At 43.5% G+C, this 19,322-nt stretch overlaps 1 protein-coding gene across 1 annotated transcript; it reads right to left on the bottom strand.

Moving 5' to 3' along the window:
• Window positions 1–1,174: 1,174 nt before the first annotated feature.
• Window positions 1,175–11,144, bottom strand: HNRNPU (heterogeneous nuclear ribonucleoprotein U). Its single transcript, XM_084791859.1, has 14 exons — window positions 10,291–11,144; window positions 9,355–9,466; window positions 9,196–9,269; window positions 7,230–7,369; window positions 6,867–6,966; window positions 6,286–6,398; window positions 5,444–5,707; window positions 5,193–5,312; window positions 4,623–4,751; window positions 4,366–4,534; window positions 3,263–3,517; window positions 2,774–2,955; window positions 2,468–2,539; window positions 1,175–2,017 (listed from the first exon to the last, which is right to left on the bottom strand). Exons 1-14 carry the CDS (start codon window positions 10,901–10,903, stop codon window positions 1,964–1,966), a joined length of 2,397 nt encoding a protein of 798 aa, XP_084647985.1. The 5' UTR covers window positions 10,904–11,144; the 3' UTR covers window positions 1,175–1,963.
• Between the last annotated feature and the right edge of the window lie 8,178 nt (window positions 11,145–19,322).

Raw genomic sequence — 19,322 nt, 5'->3', positions numbered from 1 at the left:
GTCCCAGCACTAGGCCTATACAAGACTTTTGAAAGGCACGGGTTAAAACATTAGGATCAACACTGATCCGAATTAAAATGTGAATTGTTCCCCGGGTTAGGAATATATACCCTAATAATATATACACAGCAGTTACTCACACCAATGGTTGCTAACACTAAGTTAACCACTAAGCCAAAAGCCCAAGAAGATACTATCCTTGGTAGTGTTGGTTCTATGGCAATGTTTGAAAGCTAGAACTTGTAGCAATTTCTAGAGTATATGTAGTATAAAAATCTGACTTAAAATACCTAAAACAAAAACTATAGCAATCGGTATTACAAGAAACCTGAACTTACCAGAAACAGGTTAAGAACAGACACACTAAATTCTGATTTTAGTTCTACAGTTTGACTCATGATTCCTCACCTCACACAGTGAGGCTCCTTTTAGAAGATTTAAGTGTTCTGTGCAAACCCAATAAAATTACAATTAGGGGATCTAATGTTATCACATAGCTAGTTAAGTTAGCAGCACTGTGTAGTAGTGAAATCAATGACTGGCTTGCTTGTATGATGGCTTCTAAAAGCATCTGTTCCCAAAGTTTCGTGTATCATATGTCTATCAGGTGAGGACAGCCATTTACATTTGTAACATGATCAACTGAACATTAACTTCTCCCAGCCAGTACCTTTGCCCCTCATAAATGTTAAAAGCCGTCTTGGGGGGGGAGGGGAAGGGAAGAATTCAACTTTATATTATAAAAATCAATGTCACTATACATTTAAGTTTTTAAAACCTAAATGTTGCAAAGTAACAGAGTAAAAGAATAAGCTGTCCAGAAAGCACACACTTAACGTTTCTCCTCTTAGGAGATGTACTATAGAGGGATTTAGACCTTGATGGCGAGAATCCCAAACAAGAGTAAAATGAATTCTTTTTATTGCAAACAAACGTCTAAATTAATTTCTCCACCCACTTTCTTTAGAAAGAAAAAGGAATCAGCAGGCTAAGGAGATACCCATTCAAGAACTGACATGATTAAAAATTAAGATATAAATGGGTGACTCACAAGTTCATTAGCTTACAAAGATGGTGGAGTTAACTACTACAAGCACACTAGTTATACAGTATTTTGTGGGAGAAGGGCATACAGACATAGCTAACTTCATATAGATCCCATTAGACAACTGGATTTACAACAAGTTTTTTTAATAAGAAATGGGCAAAGCCAGCTTTCTTTTCAGAATCAAAATGCAGAACAAATGGAAAAGTTTATGGTATTTAACCTTCACAAGTTTGAGCCTCCACATATAATGCAACCAAGTTTACATTTTTAACAGCCCTTCTACATACACTCCATCTTCTCAATCTTGGTTCCAAATTTATCTTCATTCCCAATTATGCCAATTTCATTGTTAATAACAGAAAATAATAGTAGTAACAATTGTAGCCTTCCCGGGTTTTGCCATATTCCTCCACTAGTACCCAGCGGTGCAGAGAGGATGGAGTGTATTATGAGCAGTACAGAATCTTACGTAATTCATGAGGGCCACTTAGTCCTTCCATGAATCTGGTTGCTAACATTGCTATTTTATTGTGACAATGACTCCCGACTGTTATTCTCTGTGAGAAATGGGGGAGTAAATGCTTAATAAAAGACACCAGGTACAAAGCAACATTTTACTTTTGTTGTGATAAAAAAAAAAGTCACATTTTACAGATAAAATGTAGAACCCTGAAATACTGACACATTCTCTTATCGTGCACAATGCTGAGGTTCTCTTACGATTCACTTTAAAACTGCAATTAAAAATGTACAAAAAAGAAAAGAAAAGAAAAATCAACCCACAAAGCTTCTAAAAAAGGAACCCGCAGGCACTTCCTCTTGTGGAATGTTTAAAAAGTTAGCCTACTAAAGAAAACAGTCGACTTCTTGTGAAGGTTTTGGAGAAATATGTATCAGTTCGTTTTATTTGGGTATTCAATAATATCCTTGGTGATAATGCTGACTCCATGGCTTCTGACCCCAGAATTGCTGTAAGAGAAAATTTTGTTTTTAAAGAAAAAAACATCAATAAGCCACTCAAATTGTTTTTAGGAAATGACATTGATCTAATTGAGAGTAATTGCTGGAAATAAATTTATACTTATCACACTTAACTTCTAATCAGACCAGAAATTTTAATTTACCAATTACCCGTATTATTTTACCAATACACATTACAAAAGAAAACAGGAGACTTGGGTTAGTTTATGTAATTAAAACTATTGAAAAGGACCATGTAAAACAACCATTATGTAGTATTATTACTTTAAACTGTTAAAATCCAGTCTAACCATGGTTACAATTTATAACACAGTTAACAATAAACACCTTGTCCTCTTAATGTATATATGGAAATACTTCAATCCCCAGATAAGGACTTCCACCTGAATCTTAAACATAAACACTATAATGTATGTAATCATTTAAGAAACTACTTACACCCTGCTGCCACTGGTTGTAGCCCTGAGATTGATTTTTGTAGCCACGATTGTTTCCTCGTCCTCTGAAGTTCTATGAAAAGAAAAAAGAAAAAAGAAATCTGTAAATAAAGAGCTCTGAAGCAACAGATTTTAGGGAGGGGCATGCAGAAACCCTTGTACCCCATACCCCAAGCTCACTGATAGTAAGTTAGTGCGCCTGAAAAGCAAAGTTCAATAAACTAAATCATTTCATAACTATGGAACACCACCAATGAGACACCCAATCATCCATCTATAACTTTCTAGGCCAAATTATAGTCAATACCTGGTTATAGTTCCCTCTGTTGGGCATTCCACCTCTGTTATAATTCCCTCTGTTCGAGTAACCACCTCTGCCAGGAAACACAGGACCACGAGGATATGGATAGCCGATTCCACCGCTTCCACCACCGCCACCTCTCTGTGGCATGTTGCCTCTCCTGTTATATCCGCCACGGTTCCCAGGAGCTAAATACAAACAGAGTTTGGTTTAGTCCTGTCACATAGAGGTCAGAGTTCATAGATAAGTCTGAACATTACTGAAAAATAATCAATGCCATTGTAACTTCTGGTATACCTAGCATGAGTTTTTTAAAAGTATGTAGTAAAGTATGCCATGTTTACATGGCAGCATAAAATTATCTAAGAAGCCAACTTCCTATTTAAGTAAACTTTAAAAAAAATTGTCTTAAAAAAAAAAAAGAAAGAAAAAAAGACAAAAACCTTAATCTCTCAGCTCAGTTTCAAGTAACACATAACATTCAAAATAACTTGCCTCCTCCTCTAAAATTGCCACCTCGCATGTTGAATCCTCCACGTCCTCTGTGGCCACCACCTCTGTTGAACTGGTTCTTGCCGCTCTTGTTTTTATTGCTCTTCTTTGAGCCAGTGTTTTGCTTCTTTTCTGGCGGAAGTGCCTTTTTGCTTTCTTCTTTGTATTGCTCCAAAAGCTTTTGGGCTTCTTCCTTCTGAAGCTCAACATAGGTTATTTCATCAAAGCATTCAGCTACCTCTGGCAGGGTGAAGTTTCCTTCAGGGAATAAAGAAAAATTAAACTTATATACTAATTCTATTTTTAAAAAATTATATATACAATGTCTCCCCTAAGTGTGCCTGCATGCCAAAAGAGGGCACCAGATCTCAGTATACATGGTTGTGAGCCATGTGGTTGCTGGGAATTGAACTCAGGATCTTTGGAAGAACAGCCAGTGCTCTTATTGTCTGAGCCATCTCTCCAGCCCCAAATTCTACAATTTTAAATTAATTAATTCATTAATTTTCCCCCCAAGTAGCCTTGGCTGTTTTGGAACTATGTAAACCAAGCTGGCTTTGAACTCAAAATCCACCTGCCCCTGTCTCCTGATCCTGAGATTAAAGGCATCCACCACATACCGCAAGGCTTGAATGTCTTTTTAATTCTTTCAATTAGTATCTGGCCATGGCTTAGTGCCATTCTTTGTTTTGGTTTGTCAAGACAGGGTTTCTGTGTAGCCTTACCTGTCCTGAACTCACTTTGTAGACCAGACTGGCCTCAAACTCAGTGACCCACCTGCCTCTGCCTCAAGTGCTGGGATTACAGGCAGGCGCCATCCTGCCCAGCTTTAGGGACATTCCTTGTAAAATAACCAAAGATTAGTAGTATCCCTACAAGTCCTGGTAAATCACTGTACCCTGACAAGCATGGTAGTTTATGCCTTTAATCCCAGCACTCAAGGATAGTCAGGCTGATCACTGTGAGTCCAGGACAGCCAAGGCTAGAGATATCCTGTCTAGTAAAACAAAACAAAACAAACAAAACCCAAAAACCCACACTGTAATTCTAGGCATAAATTATAAAAACAAACTTAAGACAGTTTAAGAAAAAGTAAGGTGCCATGCCTTTCATCTTAAGGACAGCATGTTCTGGAAGGTCTTTCCCTTCTACTTCTGCTTTCTTCTGTGTCCTCTGCTTATAGTCTTCATCTTTTGGGCAAACTACAACAGCTTTCCGCTGGAAGCCTGCAAACAGGCACATTTTTCTCCTCTGGGCAGCTGCAGACACATTTGTCTTGAGGGGAAAGAGTCAAAAACATTAATCTTCTACATGTTTATCAATTTATCAGGTAACATTTTTTAACTTCAAAGCTACTGCTTACCTGATCCAAAATAAAATTTCGCTTTTTGCGGGCAGCAATCTCGATAAACTTTCCAAGACACTGTGGAGCTCTCTGCAACAGTGTATTCAGCTTTCCAGTATCCGCCATCTGCTTCTTAAAACCAGCAACCTACCAAAAGGTTTTTCTTTTAATTTGTGTAATTTCTTATATACATTTAGTAAAAGCTTGGGACTACAGGGACTAGGTAACATACTCAATTGTATCCTTTAACAGTTATAAAAAAAAAAAAGAGCTCTTTTGATCTTGGTCTTTACATTGCTATGGATTAATTTCTGAAAAAGCAGGCACTGGAAGATAGCTTATTACAGATAAGATTACTTTATATAACCCATTTTGTTTTAGCCAAACCCCTATTCACTAAGATAGGACACACAAGCCAAGGTTAACCTAGGATGCCTTCTGACTCCATTTATTTGTTATAGTGAAAATTAAGGCCAAGACATAGCATATGCTAGACAAGTTACCTCCCTCTGAATTATTATCAGTATTTCAGGGTTCCACATTTTATCTGTAAAATGTGACATTTTATAGTTTCATTCCTTTTCTTACCATCATTTTATCCATAATGGTATTTGTTCCAAGAATGTTATACTTCCCAGGGTTTTCAGCTGCATGCTTAGTAACCCAGGTAGTTTTCCCAGCTCCTGGCAAGCCAATCATCATTACAACCTACATTGAAAAAAAGAAAACGCTGTTTTACTACTTTATCATCTAGTTATTAACAATAATTTACCCACCATTTAGCTTTGCTCAACATTACAGTCATAAATCTACAAATTCCCCACTAAAAACAAACTTACTTCACAATCCTTCTTCTCTTCAGGTCCCTTTGGTCCTCTAACTCGGTCCTCTAAGGGGACATTTTGGATAAAAGTAGAGTCTTCGGGTATTGGAAAGTATGGCTTTTCCTTCTGACCAAAATTAAATTCAACTGCACAGTTGTGGCAGAGAACATGTGGGAACAGTGGCCGGTCGGCAAGGACTTCCTTACTGATCTTGAAGGCAACACCAAGATCTTGTCCATTCTTTGCATAGGAGAGTTCAACTTCATCCGTTTCAAAGTTCTGTTGAATGGAATTTAAAAAAATTTTAAGGCCCCTCAACTCAAGACATAGAAGTTTACACATTAAGATTAATTGCTAAGAACCAATGGTTATAAACAAAGCACAAGAATCAGGCATCAGCAAATAGGTTTTTCAGGCCAATCTTGTTTGACAAAATGTGTTTGTGATTTAAGAGTCTTCTATTTTCCCAGTTTCTACTGCTCGTGTGTGGCCAGAGTTCAGATGTCTTTCCTTCTGTCACACTGGCTGATTCCCCCTCCCACCTGCTGCATTATCACACTACTTTACACGGGTGTTAAGTATCCAAACTCAGGTCCTCACACTTACACAGCAGAGACTAAAATCTGTGAGCCTCCTTTCCCAAGCCCCTATCCAACTAGCTGCATATATTTAGTCACTAGTAAGAACTTCTTTTAAGCTGGGCATTGGTGGCACACCCCTTTAATTCCAGCACTCAGGCAGAGGCAGGAAGATCTGAGTTACAGGCCAGCCAAAGCTACACAGGGAAACCCTGCCTCGATAAGCCAAAAATTCCTCTTATATACACAGCTAGTGACATTAACAGGTTAACAACTTACAGCAAAACATGTAATCACATCATTTTCATCAAACTTCTCTCCATAATCTTCTGTCTCACAGTTGCAGGTTTTTATTCCTTTCAGAGAATATCCATAGGAAAATTCTTCTTCGCCTAAAAGACAAAAACAAAGCATAAAACCAGCATCTAAGCAGCCCAAAGACCCATTCTAACTTATTTAAAATATATGCTGAAAAGAATTACTAGCAAACACATTGCCCAGTCTGACAAACAAGTCTCTCTATACCAAACACCTACATGACTTAAGGGGTCCGCTAGGACATACAATTCAACTGACAATTTACATGTCAAAACAAGTTTATTTTAATCATCCTTTAAACAACAAAAAGGGTTTGTTTGACTTATGTCTATAATCCCAGGCAGGCAGTACAGCCAAGGATACACTGAGAAACAAAAAAACCCACGAAGGGGGAAAGCAAAATAAAACCCATCCTTGTCTGTACATGCTAGCTGTAAAATAGCTACACTAAATGGATAGAGTCCCGTAAAGGCTCACACTGTACTAAGTCTCAGTTAATACTGTAACCAGATCCTAAAGCAGTATGCAAATGTAAACCTTACCAAGCAACATTCCACTTGTGGTTAGTGACCAGCCAATCCGAACTTCATGTATGTCAATATCTTTTGTATATAAATGCCTTACTGGGATCTTCTCCGTTACCTAAAAATCAAGTTAATTACATGATTAAGTATTAAAACACAGTCTCTTGCACTCTAGTTTATTTAATCTGGGCTATGGGCCAATTTCTTCCCCGGCTATTAATACAAAGAAAAAACATTCCATCTTTGGCCATACACTTCCCCCATCTTGAAAGATCTAGTAAGTTGATATATAACAAAGATCTTATTTCAGAAGAGTTCCTTTTTACCTACATCATCCATCAATACAAATAGGTTCTCAGGAAGTCACAAAATTCCATTTACCTTCATCTCAAAACAGACTTTGCCCTTTGATACACCATAAGATGCTCTTCCTCCAGCCCAAAGAAAAGCAAAACTCTCCATAGTAAGGGAAGAAGCACTGAGGCGGTCTCTTGATATTTTAAAATGCAGATCACAATTATCTGAAATTATATCAAATACCAAATTATTCTTTTGATATCCAATGTATTCCAGCTATGTTGACAAAATTTAGTAGTTTTTTTCATGTAATTTATTACTGCGGAAAATTGTTTTCATACCATGCTCTTGATCCTATTCTCATTTTAAGCCCCACCCCCACCAAGACAGTTTTAACTGATTATATACAGTCAACTGCCAATTAATGCCACACTTTGAAGTGTTTTTAAGTACCATAAAATGACTGAGACAACGCAACAGTAATACATACCTGCTCTGCTCTTTACCTTGATTTAGAGGCAAGCAGTAGAGGACAGCAGGATATCAAAGTGAAGCGTGCCAGAACCAGGTAGGATTTACCAGTGACAATAAAAAACGGAAGGGAAGCCACTACCAAATATTTTAAGAAAGCTGCGGATCCTATGCTTTGTAGACTAACACCAGAGTTCTAGAACCTTAACTCATTTCTGAAAGAGTGTAACTAAGCCAGCTTCAAACTCAGAAACCTGGCAGTCTATTAATCTGTTGCCTTTTAGGCTTGTACACCCAACCTGGTAAGGTATCACAAATGGGAATTAACTACTGGCTGGATTACACAAATCCAGTCCTTAACCTAGCTATCTTTGGGTGACTAGAGCTCATTAACACGCAGCTTCTCAGAACTGGCACTCACAACTGATGTTAACTAGAAAGCTGTTGGTTTTTATTGAACTTATCTGCAGTTTGAGATTCTCCAAGCTTTGTTCAAAAATTTCCTGACTGCTGATAGAATTTTGTTTAAAACAAACACTAGCCGACTGATCTGAAAATCTTCAGTAGCACTGTGTTAACCAACCACTCTCTTGAATCATTACTATACTATCTCGTGGTTTCCAAGTATTTTACATCTCAGTAAACACAAAACTTCCAAGTCAGTTTGTTTTCTCTTTCTCTTGCATGACTTAACTGATTTAACTGTAAACCAGCTCAGTAATTTAAAAACCAATTTGTACAAAGAAACTTGAGAGTTCAAGCTTTTAACCCATAAAGTGAACCCTGTAACTACTCAAGCACTTATTGCTATTTTTTTTCTGCTCACATCAAGTTATACATTCTTATTAAATACTAATCTAATTGGCTTCTTTAAAGGATAAAAATGCAAATCTGACAGCTAAAGCCCGTATCATGGCTTGCAATACTTCCTCATACTCAATTGCAACCCAACTGGGTAAAGTAGCATATTTACAGCACTGCCACTGATACCATTCGCTGCTGAAGAAAGCTAGTGGCTCAGATAGCCCACTGCTGCTGCCCCAGGTCTTTGGAAGAAATCAACTTATGTTAAAGCAGCAGCTACTGAACTGGAATTGAGAACAAAAGAGCAGTTATTGAAAGGTAATATTACAATCCTTAGAATAGGGAATATACGTGTGTGCTAATGGGAAACTACTTAGTAAGTATTCGACTAGCCCAAATAGCTCACTTAATATAATTCCATAAAAGGTATCGTCTTACCTATCTAAGGACAAGTTACAGGCAGGGTTTTAAAAAACAAGTTTCTGGTAGCTGAACAAAAATTGATTAGTTTTACATCCCTAAGTACTGAGAAGTTCCATGTCATAAAAATATTACCAATTAGTAGAGCTTATAAAAAATATCAATACAACTGAAGTGGTACTAAATATTGAACTACTGTAGCCTGAACATAAGCTTATTACTTTCCTGCTTTAAAACAAATCTCTTAATGGGCTTTTCTCCACTTTAAGATGAACACATTTTCCTAACACTTAAAACTAAAATTAACACTATACTAGAAAACGAGAAGAGAGCGGGGAAAGTCCGCTTCACTTACAAGTATCAAGACAAACCACTGTGTCATCGAAGTGTTCGTCTTCTTCTTCAACAGGTGGCTGAGGAGACTTGGCTCTGAAAGACAGAATTGTCTCCTGATAAAAACTCTTTCCACCATAAAGAATGGGTGGCAAGTGAAAACTAGGTTAGGGTGCTCTACCTGCTGTACTTGTTTTCTTCAATATACTCAAAATATCCTCGGCCATGATCTTCTCGGGGTCTTTTAACACCTCTCTTTTTATCTCCGCCTTTCTGCTCTGTTTTGCCGTCTCCTATAACACAGAACACCGCCTTACGACACCAGGCCGCTAACTAAATAATGGAGAAAAGCACCTTTTTCTACTCCCATCCCCGAGTTACTGATTTTTCCATACCGGTTCCGTGACTTAACCCATGAAACAAATGCGAATTTAAAAAATTAAAGCCATCAATCTGGAATTGGACTGCAGTGACGCAGTCTAAAGACACTACTAATTCTGCCAGCGTACCGTAACCTTCCAGAAAGCCTTCAAAAAATAAAAATAAAAAAGCGCGACGACGCCCGAGCCCACGTGCGCGGCGCTCAAGCGGGGGGAGGGGTAGCGTGGGCCAACCACCCCTCCCCCACCCGAGCCCGCGTGCCCCGCCGCCGCATTGTACTGGGCTTCCGCCCCACTCCCCGCGCCCGGCGCCTCCCGCCGGAAATGACGTCACACCGAGCCCCTGCGCTCCTTGCACAATACCGCGGCGAAGAGCCGCCAAAGCCCGCCCGCCCCGGGACCTTCGAGCCTTTCCCCTCCCCCACCCAAGACATGTGCCCGAACCGCGCGCACGCAGCGCCCCAGCGGCCGCCGCTCCCGCCCGCCCGCCCCGGCTCCCCCGCCAACCCCCAACGCAGCAGCAGCTGCAGCTCCCCCCGGCGCCCGACATACATAATGGAGGCGCCGCCGGCACGGCAAGCAGAGCCCTCTTGGCGGCCCCGGGCTTCCCCGCCCCCACCTCCCGCGGCGCCCGCCCCTGGAGGCCCCCGCAGGCCCGGGGCACGGTCCCCACGCGGGCCTCCCGCCGCGCGCGCACCCACAACGCAACACTCACCCGCCGCCTTCCGCCTTCTTACCTCCCGCCTGCTGTTGGCCCTGCCTCGCCCCGGGCGGCGCCACCGTCACCGCGAAGAGCGAGGTGGGGCCGCTGCTCTTCCCCGCGGCCTCCTTGCCAGCCCCGCGCTGCTGGGAGGGCTGCTGCGCCGCCGCCGGCGGTTGGGACTGCTCCTCCCCGTGGCCGTTCTCGTCGCCCGCGCCCTCCTCCTCGTCGCCGAGCTCGTCTTCCCCCTCCTGGAAGCCCTGGTCATCCCCGTTCTCATCTTCCGACGCCGCCTCCTCCTCTTCCATCGCGCCAGCGTCAGCCGCCCCCTCCGCTCCGTTCTCCTCGCCCAGATCCATCTGGTCGCCGTCCAGAGCGGCGATGCCCTCCTCCTCCTCCTCATCTTCGGCACCGGCCGCGGCCTCCTGCTCTAGGCCTGCTCCGGAGCGCCCGGCGGCATCGCCACCCAGGTCGAGGCTGCCGTTCCCGGGCTCCATGGCCGGGCGGCCTCCTGCCTCGTTGTCCAGCGCGGCCTGGAGTCGATCCATGAGATCGGCCTTGAGGCCCTTGTCGGAGAGGCGCCGCTTCTTGAGCTCCTCCTTCAGCTCCGACACCTTCAGCTTCTTGACATTAACAGGCGAAGAACTCATGGTGAGGGCCCCGGTTCACCGCTGACTGCTGGCTCCCTCGGCCTGTTGGCGGCGGCTGCTGGTCGGCCCGGGCGGCGGCTGCGGCTGGAGATGGTTGAGTACTGCTGCAGAGCGGATCCGCCTGCTGTCGAACGGCGCCAATTCCTTTCACCGAGTTCGCGAGGCAAGACGCGGAGACTCGCCCGGCGCGAGCGAGCACGCAACGTCCTCTCGCAGGGGCGGCGCCGCGCACGTAATATAGGCGCCCCGCCCCCTGCCGAGGCGCGGCGCGCTAGGGCGCCTGCGCGCGCAAGCTCCGCCCCGCCCCGCCCCCACGGCGCGACCTCCGCGCTGGGCCCCGCCGAGCAAATGGAGGCTCAGGAAAGCCGCCTTTCGGTTAAACCGACCGGCCGCAGTGGCCGCCGGCCTTTCCGGCTTTTCGGTGGCCGCGCTCTTCTGGCGCTCTGCCTCCGTAGCCCGGAGGAGGCTCTCCTCTTCCCGCCGTCAGTCCTCACCTGTCATTTCCCACTCGAGGACAGCCTCCTTTCTTCCATCTTAGGTTTTTTTTTTTTTTTGTCTGTCCCTCAGGCTGTAGGTTTAAAACTTCAAGTCTTCACTGTAGGCGATTGTTATGCAAAGGCGGTTTTCTGTTTGTTTCTTTTCCCTCCATTTGATTGCGGTGTGGTTTTTACAAGTCCTGCTTTGCCAGTCGGACTTTTTAAGCTTTGCAAGGGCGAGGCCAGAGCCTTTCTTTTGTCTCTTCCACAACCAGCGGTGCAAGGCCTGGGAAACAGGCTTGCTTACACTGCTCCGTGCAGCACAGCGTGCTGAGCGGGCCTTGCGCACTACTCCCCGTATTTATTAGTGATTCATGAGGAAGCCTTAGAATTGCATGGAATTTTCCCCAACTCGTACTGTAAAGACAGGCATCTTGCAGGACTTAGTGTGCCCGCTTCAGATCTGGTCCACCAGTTTGGAGGGACACCCAGCTAGAAAACGCATTTTTATTCTCTCCCTGTTTTCTCAGATACATTCTAAGCATATACATGCTGAATATTGCCTGCAAACAAGTAATAATAAAAGGCTGCGATTTAGTTTGTTTATTTGTTTTTTAAACACACTTACCTGTCCTATCCCTTGACAGACTGGCAGAAATAACGAGATAAAACTAAACCCAGAGTGGTGGAGCACTCATTTAACCCCAGCACTTAGGAGGCAGAGGCAGGCAAATCACTTGAGTTCGAGGCTAGCCTGGTCTACAAAGTGAGTCCAGGACAGCCAGGGCTATCTACCACACAGAGAAACCGGGTCTTGGAAAAAAAAAAAGTTAAAACTAGTCAGAGCTGCATAGTAAATTCCACGTATCTTGGGCTTCATTAGGCAGACAAAACAAAACACCAAAAGTATTGCTCACAAAATCCATTATGATCCAAGCATATGTCTATAATTCCAGCATGTGGGAGATGCTGGAAAGATGATCAAGAATTCTGTGTCACCCTGTTGGGTCAAGGTGGTACAAGCCTTTAATCCCAGCACTCGGGAGGCAGAGGCATGCAGATCTCTGAGTTCAAGGCCAGCCTAGTCTACAGAGTCCAGGACAGCCAGGGCTACACAGAGAAACCCTGTCTCAAAAACACAGAAAATTACATCAATAAAATTCAGTGTCATCCTTGGCTACAGAAGGAGTTCAAGGCCAATATGAGCTACCTGAGACCATGTCTCTACAGAAACCAGACCCCAAAATGTTAAGCTATACCTACCATTTGATGCTGTGGTCCTTTCTTCCCGTTCATCTGACTGTTGGAAGTACAGAAATGAAATCTATCCTATTTGGCCAATATAACTTAACTTGTAAATAAAATGATTTGTTCATTTGGTTTTTGAAGGGCTCACTCTATGTAGCCCCAGGCTGGCTGAGATCCTCCTGCCTCTGCCTCCTGTGTACTGTGATTTAAAACATGCACCACAACAACACTGCTGCAATCATTTTTAAAAAGCATTTTTTCTTACTATGGAGTCATGAGTAAACATGAAATATATCTGTGAAAGGAGCTGAGTTGAAATCAATACAGCCTGGTAATTGGTAGTGACTGCCACCAAAATGGCTCCAAAATTTACTTTATCTTCAGAATATAATGATTCTGAAGCTTATAGATAAAGCACAAACTAGGATTTCAACTCTGTTCAGAAATGGAAGATAGAACTACAGGGGGCTTACAGATTTATAAACTGGATTATTAGTCCCTTAATCAGGCAGCATCAAACTTTATTATTAGGCTTCTATGTGCTCTTAGATACTTATATTTATGGCAAAAATAACTAGTTGGATGTTGTGCTGCACACATTTAATCCTACTACTCAAGAGACAGAGGCCAGCAGAGCTCAGTGGGTTTGAAGTCATTCATGGGCAAATAGCTACAAAACCCCACTAAACTCAAAAGGTTTGCTAAGCTAATAATACTAGATTTACTCATAACAGGCATTCTTAGAACATTGTTGGCTGCAGTAACTTTTAGATGCACAGGAGGCGGATCCACAGTTTTATTATCCAAGAGGTTCACAGATTGGTTGCTCTCCATGGGGCAGCAGATTCTCTCAGCCTGTTCACCCTAAGGCCCACGAAGCTGAGCCCTTGACACTCTCACGCCTCCATCCTTTGTGCTGCCCTAGACCAAACTGGAAAGAAAACAATTTCTTGATCAGAGAACCATCATCTCCCTTTTTAAAATAGTTGCCATTCCTTTTGTTTTGTTTTGTTTTTTTGAGACAGGGTCTCTCTGTGTAGGCTTGGCTGTCCTGAACTCACTCTGTAGACCAGGATGGCCTCAAACACACAGCGATCCGCCTGCCTCTGCCTCCCGAGTGCTGGGATTAAAGGCGTGAGCCACCACCACCCCCAGCCCCAGCCTTGCCATTCCATGTTTTATTTTGCCACTTTAAAAAAGTCTAAATGGGCCAGGCGTGGTGGTGCACGCCTTTAATCGCAGCACTTGAGAGGCAGAGGCAGGCGGATCACTGTGAGTTCGAGGCCAGCCTGGTCTACAAAGCGAGTCTAGGACAGCCAAGGCTACACAGAGAAACCCTGTCTCGAAAAACCAAAAAAAAAAAAAAAAAAAAAAAAAAAAGTCTAAATGGTTACATCTTTAATCCCAGCACTGGGGAGGCAAAGGCATGCGGATCTTTGTGAGTTCGAGGCCAGCCTGGCCTACAGAGGAAGTCCAGGACAGGCAGGGCAGCACAGAAAAAATTCGTCTCAAACAAACCAAAATCCAATCATAGGGTGTGGTAGCACAGGCCTTTAATCCCAGCACTTGGGAGGATCTCTGTTGGCTCTGTTTCTTAACAATTAGACTTTATTGTACAACCCAACAATCCTATACAAGAGGGAAAAAGGGTTAAAGGGAAACAAGAGTAAACCTTCCAGTATCAGTTCCATGGGACGGATCCCCAGGTGTCTCTGACCGGCCGCTGGTCTGGCCTGTAAACTGGTCTCCCCCCAAATCCACGTGTGATCCTGCTCCAAAAACTGCAGCTTTCTCTCTCCTCTGTCAGCGTCTCTCTCGGGCCCTGCAATGGCCAGTCTGGGTCAGGATCCCTACCCCCATCGATGTTCGATTAGAAACACCATAACCCTGCTGGTCCACTTTCTGAATTTCGGACCCAGGATGGTTCCATTCAGTCTATCCGTGGTGTTTCCAAGGGGTAAAGCCCGCCAAGATTGCTTTCACCTGGGGCAAAGCTTACAAATCCTTCCCACAGATCTTTCAGCTAGAGGCGAGCCTGGTCTACAAAGCAAGTCCAGGACAGCCAAGACTACACGGAGAAACCCTGTCTGGGGGGTGAGGGCGGGGAGGGAGTCTAAATGATGACTTTATAGTGATTCTTTTTTACTCTATATTATGTGTATGTATTTACACACTCAACATATACACGTTTAAATTGATGTGTATGTGATGTTTATGACATGAGAGAGCGAACCTAGGACCCTGTGCCTTCCCATTAAACTACATCCTAGCCCTATTTTCATTCATATATGTGTATTCAAATACATACATATATATACATATGTATGTGTATATGTGTGTATGTGTATTTAATATATATTATATACATATAATTTCTTGTTTGCTTGCTTTTCAAACAAGTCCACTATGTAATTAATTGTGGTTGGTCAGAAACTAGCTGTGGAGCCCAGGGTGGACTCAAACTTAGAAGGTGGGTGCTGGAAAGATGGCTTGGTGGAGATAGCTTGGCAGTTAAGAGCAATTGCTGCTCTTCCAGAGAACCTAAGTTTAACTCCCAGAACCCACATTGAACAGCTCACAGCTGCTTGTAACTCCAGCTGTAGAGTATCTAAAATCTTCTCCTGGCCTCTACAGGCACTCACAAGCACATAAATATAAATAGCCGGGCATGGCGGTGCACGCCTGTAATCCAGCACTCAGGAGGCAGAGGCAGGCAGATTGCTGGTCTACAAAGTAAGTCTAGGACAGCCAGGGCTACACAGAGAAACCCTGTCTCAAAAAAGACCAAAACAAAAAAACAAAAAACAAACAACAAAAAAAAAACAGAACAAAACAAAGTACTAGAGAAGCCTTCCTACTATAAACACCATCAAGAAGTGTTGTCTGTCATCTACCAAATGACTGGTGTAGAAAATCCTAAGAGATGGCCAACATAAGACTAGAACCAGGTTGGATGCCACACATTTATAGTCCCAGCCCTTGGGAGCTGGAGACATAAGAACCCAAGCTCAAGGCTGCCTCTGATACACAGCGAGTTTCAGCTGGTCTAGGCTAAGAGAGACTACAGACTAGAGTTGACCAATACAAGAGCCACTAGTTGCATATAGCAACTTAAATCTAAATGAATGAAAGTGAATTCAAAATTCACTCTTCAGTCACTCTAAGCATTTTTTCAATATCTTTCATAGCCAGTAACCTTGTACTGTATAATATAGAATACAATATTTCCATCACAGACTTCTTCAGACAGCAGTTAGACCAAGGATCCAGCTATATAGAATCCAGCTGTGACTCAACCCTTGAGTTTAGCCAGAAGGCTGAGCAGCAAGTAGACACGACTCAAATGACAGGCGACATGGAAAACTGGCCCCAGGAATGGGGATGAAAGTGTGTCAGATACGTAGACAAGTACATATACGTCTCTGCAGTTTCCAACTCATTTACCTACGTAACAAATATTTACTGAAAATTTGCTTTGTGTCCAATACCATATACTATGCAGCCAAAACAGATGTGTGCCCCCACAATGCCAGCTTGTAGTTTGGTGAGAGAGACATGCCATGAGACCCAAGAACAACCACACGGGAGCAGGGCATCTTCATGGCTGCATAGTTCCTATGGCGTAGGTTTGTACACACACATCCACACACTCAAAACCAAAAACCAATCAAACCCCACCACACACACACACACACACACACACACACACACACACACACACACCCCTAATGAAGCCAGTTGCATGGCATTCACTAGCAAGCAGTAATGAGCCAAGATCACTTCATATATAGTCATATTTTATTTCCAGACTTCTGCTAGCTGGTTGTTAAGTAAATCCTTCATCAAAAGCTGGGGGGGAAAGGCCTCTGTTGTTGTTCACTGGCTGAGCACGCAGAGTTCATTCTCACGTAAAAGCTGCTTAGGGTTTGGGGTAAAAACCGAACTGCCCTAATCGCCAAGACACCACGTACACTCTGTCCTGTGTAACTCCTTCCTTCTACCACGCTCCATCCAATCACACCAATAACACTCTATATGAGTGACTCCGGGTGCTTTGTCCTATTGATTAATTTGTGATTATTACCTGGTATAATTGGGTACCTGCTGTGTGCCAGCCCCTGGGCCAGGCACTTCGTAGAGAATAGCTCTGAGTTTCATGGCAATCTTGTAAGATGGGAAATATTACAGGAATGGAAACAGAATCAGAGTGTTTTCAATACCGACCCAAGGTTATTATTAAGTGATGAAGCTGAGGATGTTAAGTCAGGTGCTCAAGTTCTCTTTCCTGTATCAGAAAGTTCAACTCAGGGGCTGGGCGTGCAGTGCAGCTGGTAGAGTGCTTTGCCTCCAATGCCTAAAGCCTTAAATTTAATCCCAAACTCACAAATATTGGGTTAACCAGGCACGATGGTAAGCACCTGCAATCCCAGCACTTGGGAGGTAGAGACAAGAGGCAGCAGCAGAAGTTCAAGGCTATCCTTGACTGCAAAGGCCGTTTCAAGACAATCTGGGATCATGAGACCCGCAGGAGAGCAACTGAAAGAGAAAGACCCACCTTAAAAGTAGGCATCACGAGCCAATAGGCTGATGGCCTGGATGAAATAAATCCAGGGGAGAAAAATCGGCTCCTCCTGAACCCCTGAGAATATTGCTGCTGTCATCTGTGACCCCAGCTTCTCCATCCTTTCAGCTGAACTCACAAAAGTGACTCTCTCAGCTTTGGGGTTTTCAGTATTGAACCGGGCTGAATTATGGGATCTCCTTTAGGGCTCCAGCTTTTTTTTTTCTTTTCCATTTACTGCATTTTATGCACATATATATGTGGGCTCACGTGTACCACAGCATATGTGTATGGGCAGAGGAAGACTTGAGGGAGTTGGCTTTCTCCTTTCATGATTCAAGACGCAGGTTGTCAGGCTTGGTAGCAAGTGCCACCTTGCTGGTGCTGGTTCCAGCTACTTGAACTCAGAAACTACTGTAATTTTTTGCCTCCCCAGCATCAAACAGCCATGCCAACCTAATAAATCCTCTTTATAATTATGCATATATATAACATATACACATACATACATAGTACATAATTTTTTAGATTGTCTTTCCCTAGAGAACATTAGCATACCCAGATATTTAACATGAGTGAGAAGTGAAGGCCACAGTGACAGCACAAATAGTTCAGTTAATCATAACCTGGGTTAAGGGGCTATGAAGAAAATTTGCTTAATATCCCACGGGGTTTTTTAAGACTACCTACCCTTAGCAAGCATAAACATCTGGATTAACTTCTGGATGCTGCTGTTGCTATGAGGGTGGTAGGGAATTTTATTGGAGTGGTGCAGCATAGTCTTTTCAAGAGAAGAGGCCATGCAATACCTACTCACTGATCGCAGGACAACGCATTTGCGTTTACCTTGAACAAGACCCTTTCCTCTCCTCACTCGCCAAATGCCAGATTCACATGGACAAAGGTATGAACCACGCATGGACAAAGGCATGAACCACGCATGGACAAAGGCATGAACCACACATGGACAAAGGCATGAACCACACATGGACAAAGGCATGAACCACGCATGGACAAAGGCATGAACCACGCATGGACAAAGGCATGAACCACACATGGACAAAGGCATGAACCACGCATGGACAAAGGCGTCCTTAGCAAGGTGCCATCCCTCGGAATGTCCTTCCAACTCTCCCCAACAACTCTGTGTTTGCTTGATTTTGTTTTTTCAGGTAGAGTCTCTCTTGTAGCCAGGTCAGCCTCACATTTGTGTCGGAATTAGTGTGAGCCACCCTGCTTTGCCCCATAGCTTGACATTACTGAAATTTGGCTCAGCCAAACACATCCAGATTCTCAGTAAGCAAGCATTTTCTGTCGAGCATTTTCTTTCTTTTTTCTTTGGTTTTTCAAAACAGGGTTTTTCTGTGTACACCAGACATCTCTGGATTTCTGTGTAGACTCACAGACATCTGCCTCTCAAGTGCTGAAATTAAAGGTGCGCACCACCTTGCTGGGCCCTTTAGAAAGTTTTCTTGATTAAGGAAGTGGACTGACCCTCCTCACAGAAGTGTGGGCTAGGCGTGGGGATTGAGGGAGGGTCCTGACTTATATAAGGATGCAGCCTCAGCCAGGCATTTGAGCAAGCCAGTAGCAGCAGTATTTTTTCTTGGCCTCTGCCTTAATTCCTCCCTCTAGATTCCTACTGAGAATTTGTGTCTTGACTTCCCTTCATGATGCGCTATACCTGGGACCTGAAATAAACCCTCTCCTCCCCAAGCTGCTTTTGGTCCTGGTGTTTATCATAGCAATAGAAACCCTAACAAAGACACGAGCTGTATTGTCTATCAAATTCTTAGTTAGTATAGATATGAATAGTATCCTATTACGTCACCTTGTGAGCAGCTCTGAGGCTAGGCTTCACAAAGCTTTGCTCCAGAAAGATTCTCCCTGCCAAGACTTCCACTCCACCCTGACTGCATCAGGAACGCCTCCTCTGAGTCTCCACAACCTCTCTAATATCTTTGTTCCATAGTTTTGCAATTACTTGTGTCCACGTCTGTCCCTCTCTCTGGGGGAACTGCTAGCGGGAAGGCTCCCAGACCCCGGATGTGAGGAAGGATGAGCCCATATCTCTCAGATGCCATTCAGCCAATGGCTCCCAGCCTGCACTGCCAGGAAACCTCAGGCAAACCTG

The sequence above is a fragment of the Acomys minous genome (genome assembly GCF_964271855.1).
Source record: "Acomys minous genome assembly, chromosome: 1".
In the NCBI taxonomy this organism is placed as follows: Eukaryota; Metazoa; Chordata; class Mammalia; order Rodentia; family Muridae; genus Acomys; species Acomys minous.
Note: the sequence above shows the minus strand (reverse complement) of the source record. Positions and strands in the feature narration are given on the sequence as shown.

Coding starts and splice junctions, on each gene's coding strand:
- HNRNPU (XM_084791859.1), bottom strand. CDS start 10,903: ATGAGTTCTTCGCCTGTTAATGTCAAGAAGCTGAAGGTGTCGGAGCTG. Junction 9,467..10,290: donor GGGCCAACAGCAGGCGGGAG/GTAAGAAGGCGG, acceptor TCTGTGTTATAG/GAGACGGCAAAACAGAGCAG. Junction 7,370..9,195: donor AGTGGTTTGTCTTGATACTT/GTAAGTGAAGCG, acceptor ATATAATTTCAG/ATAATTGTGATCTGCATTTT.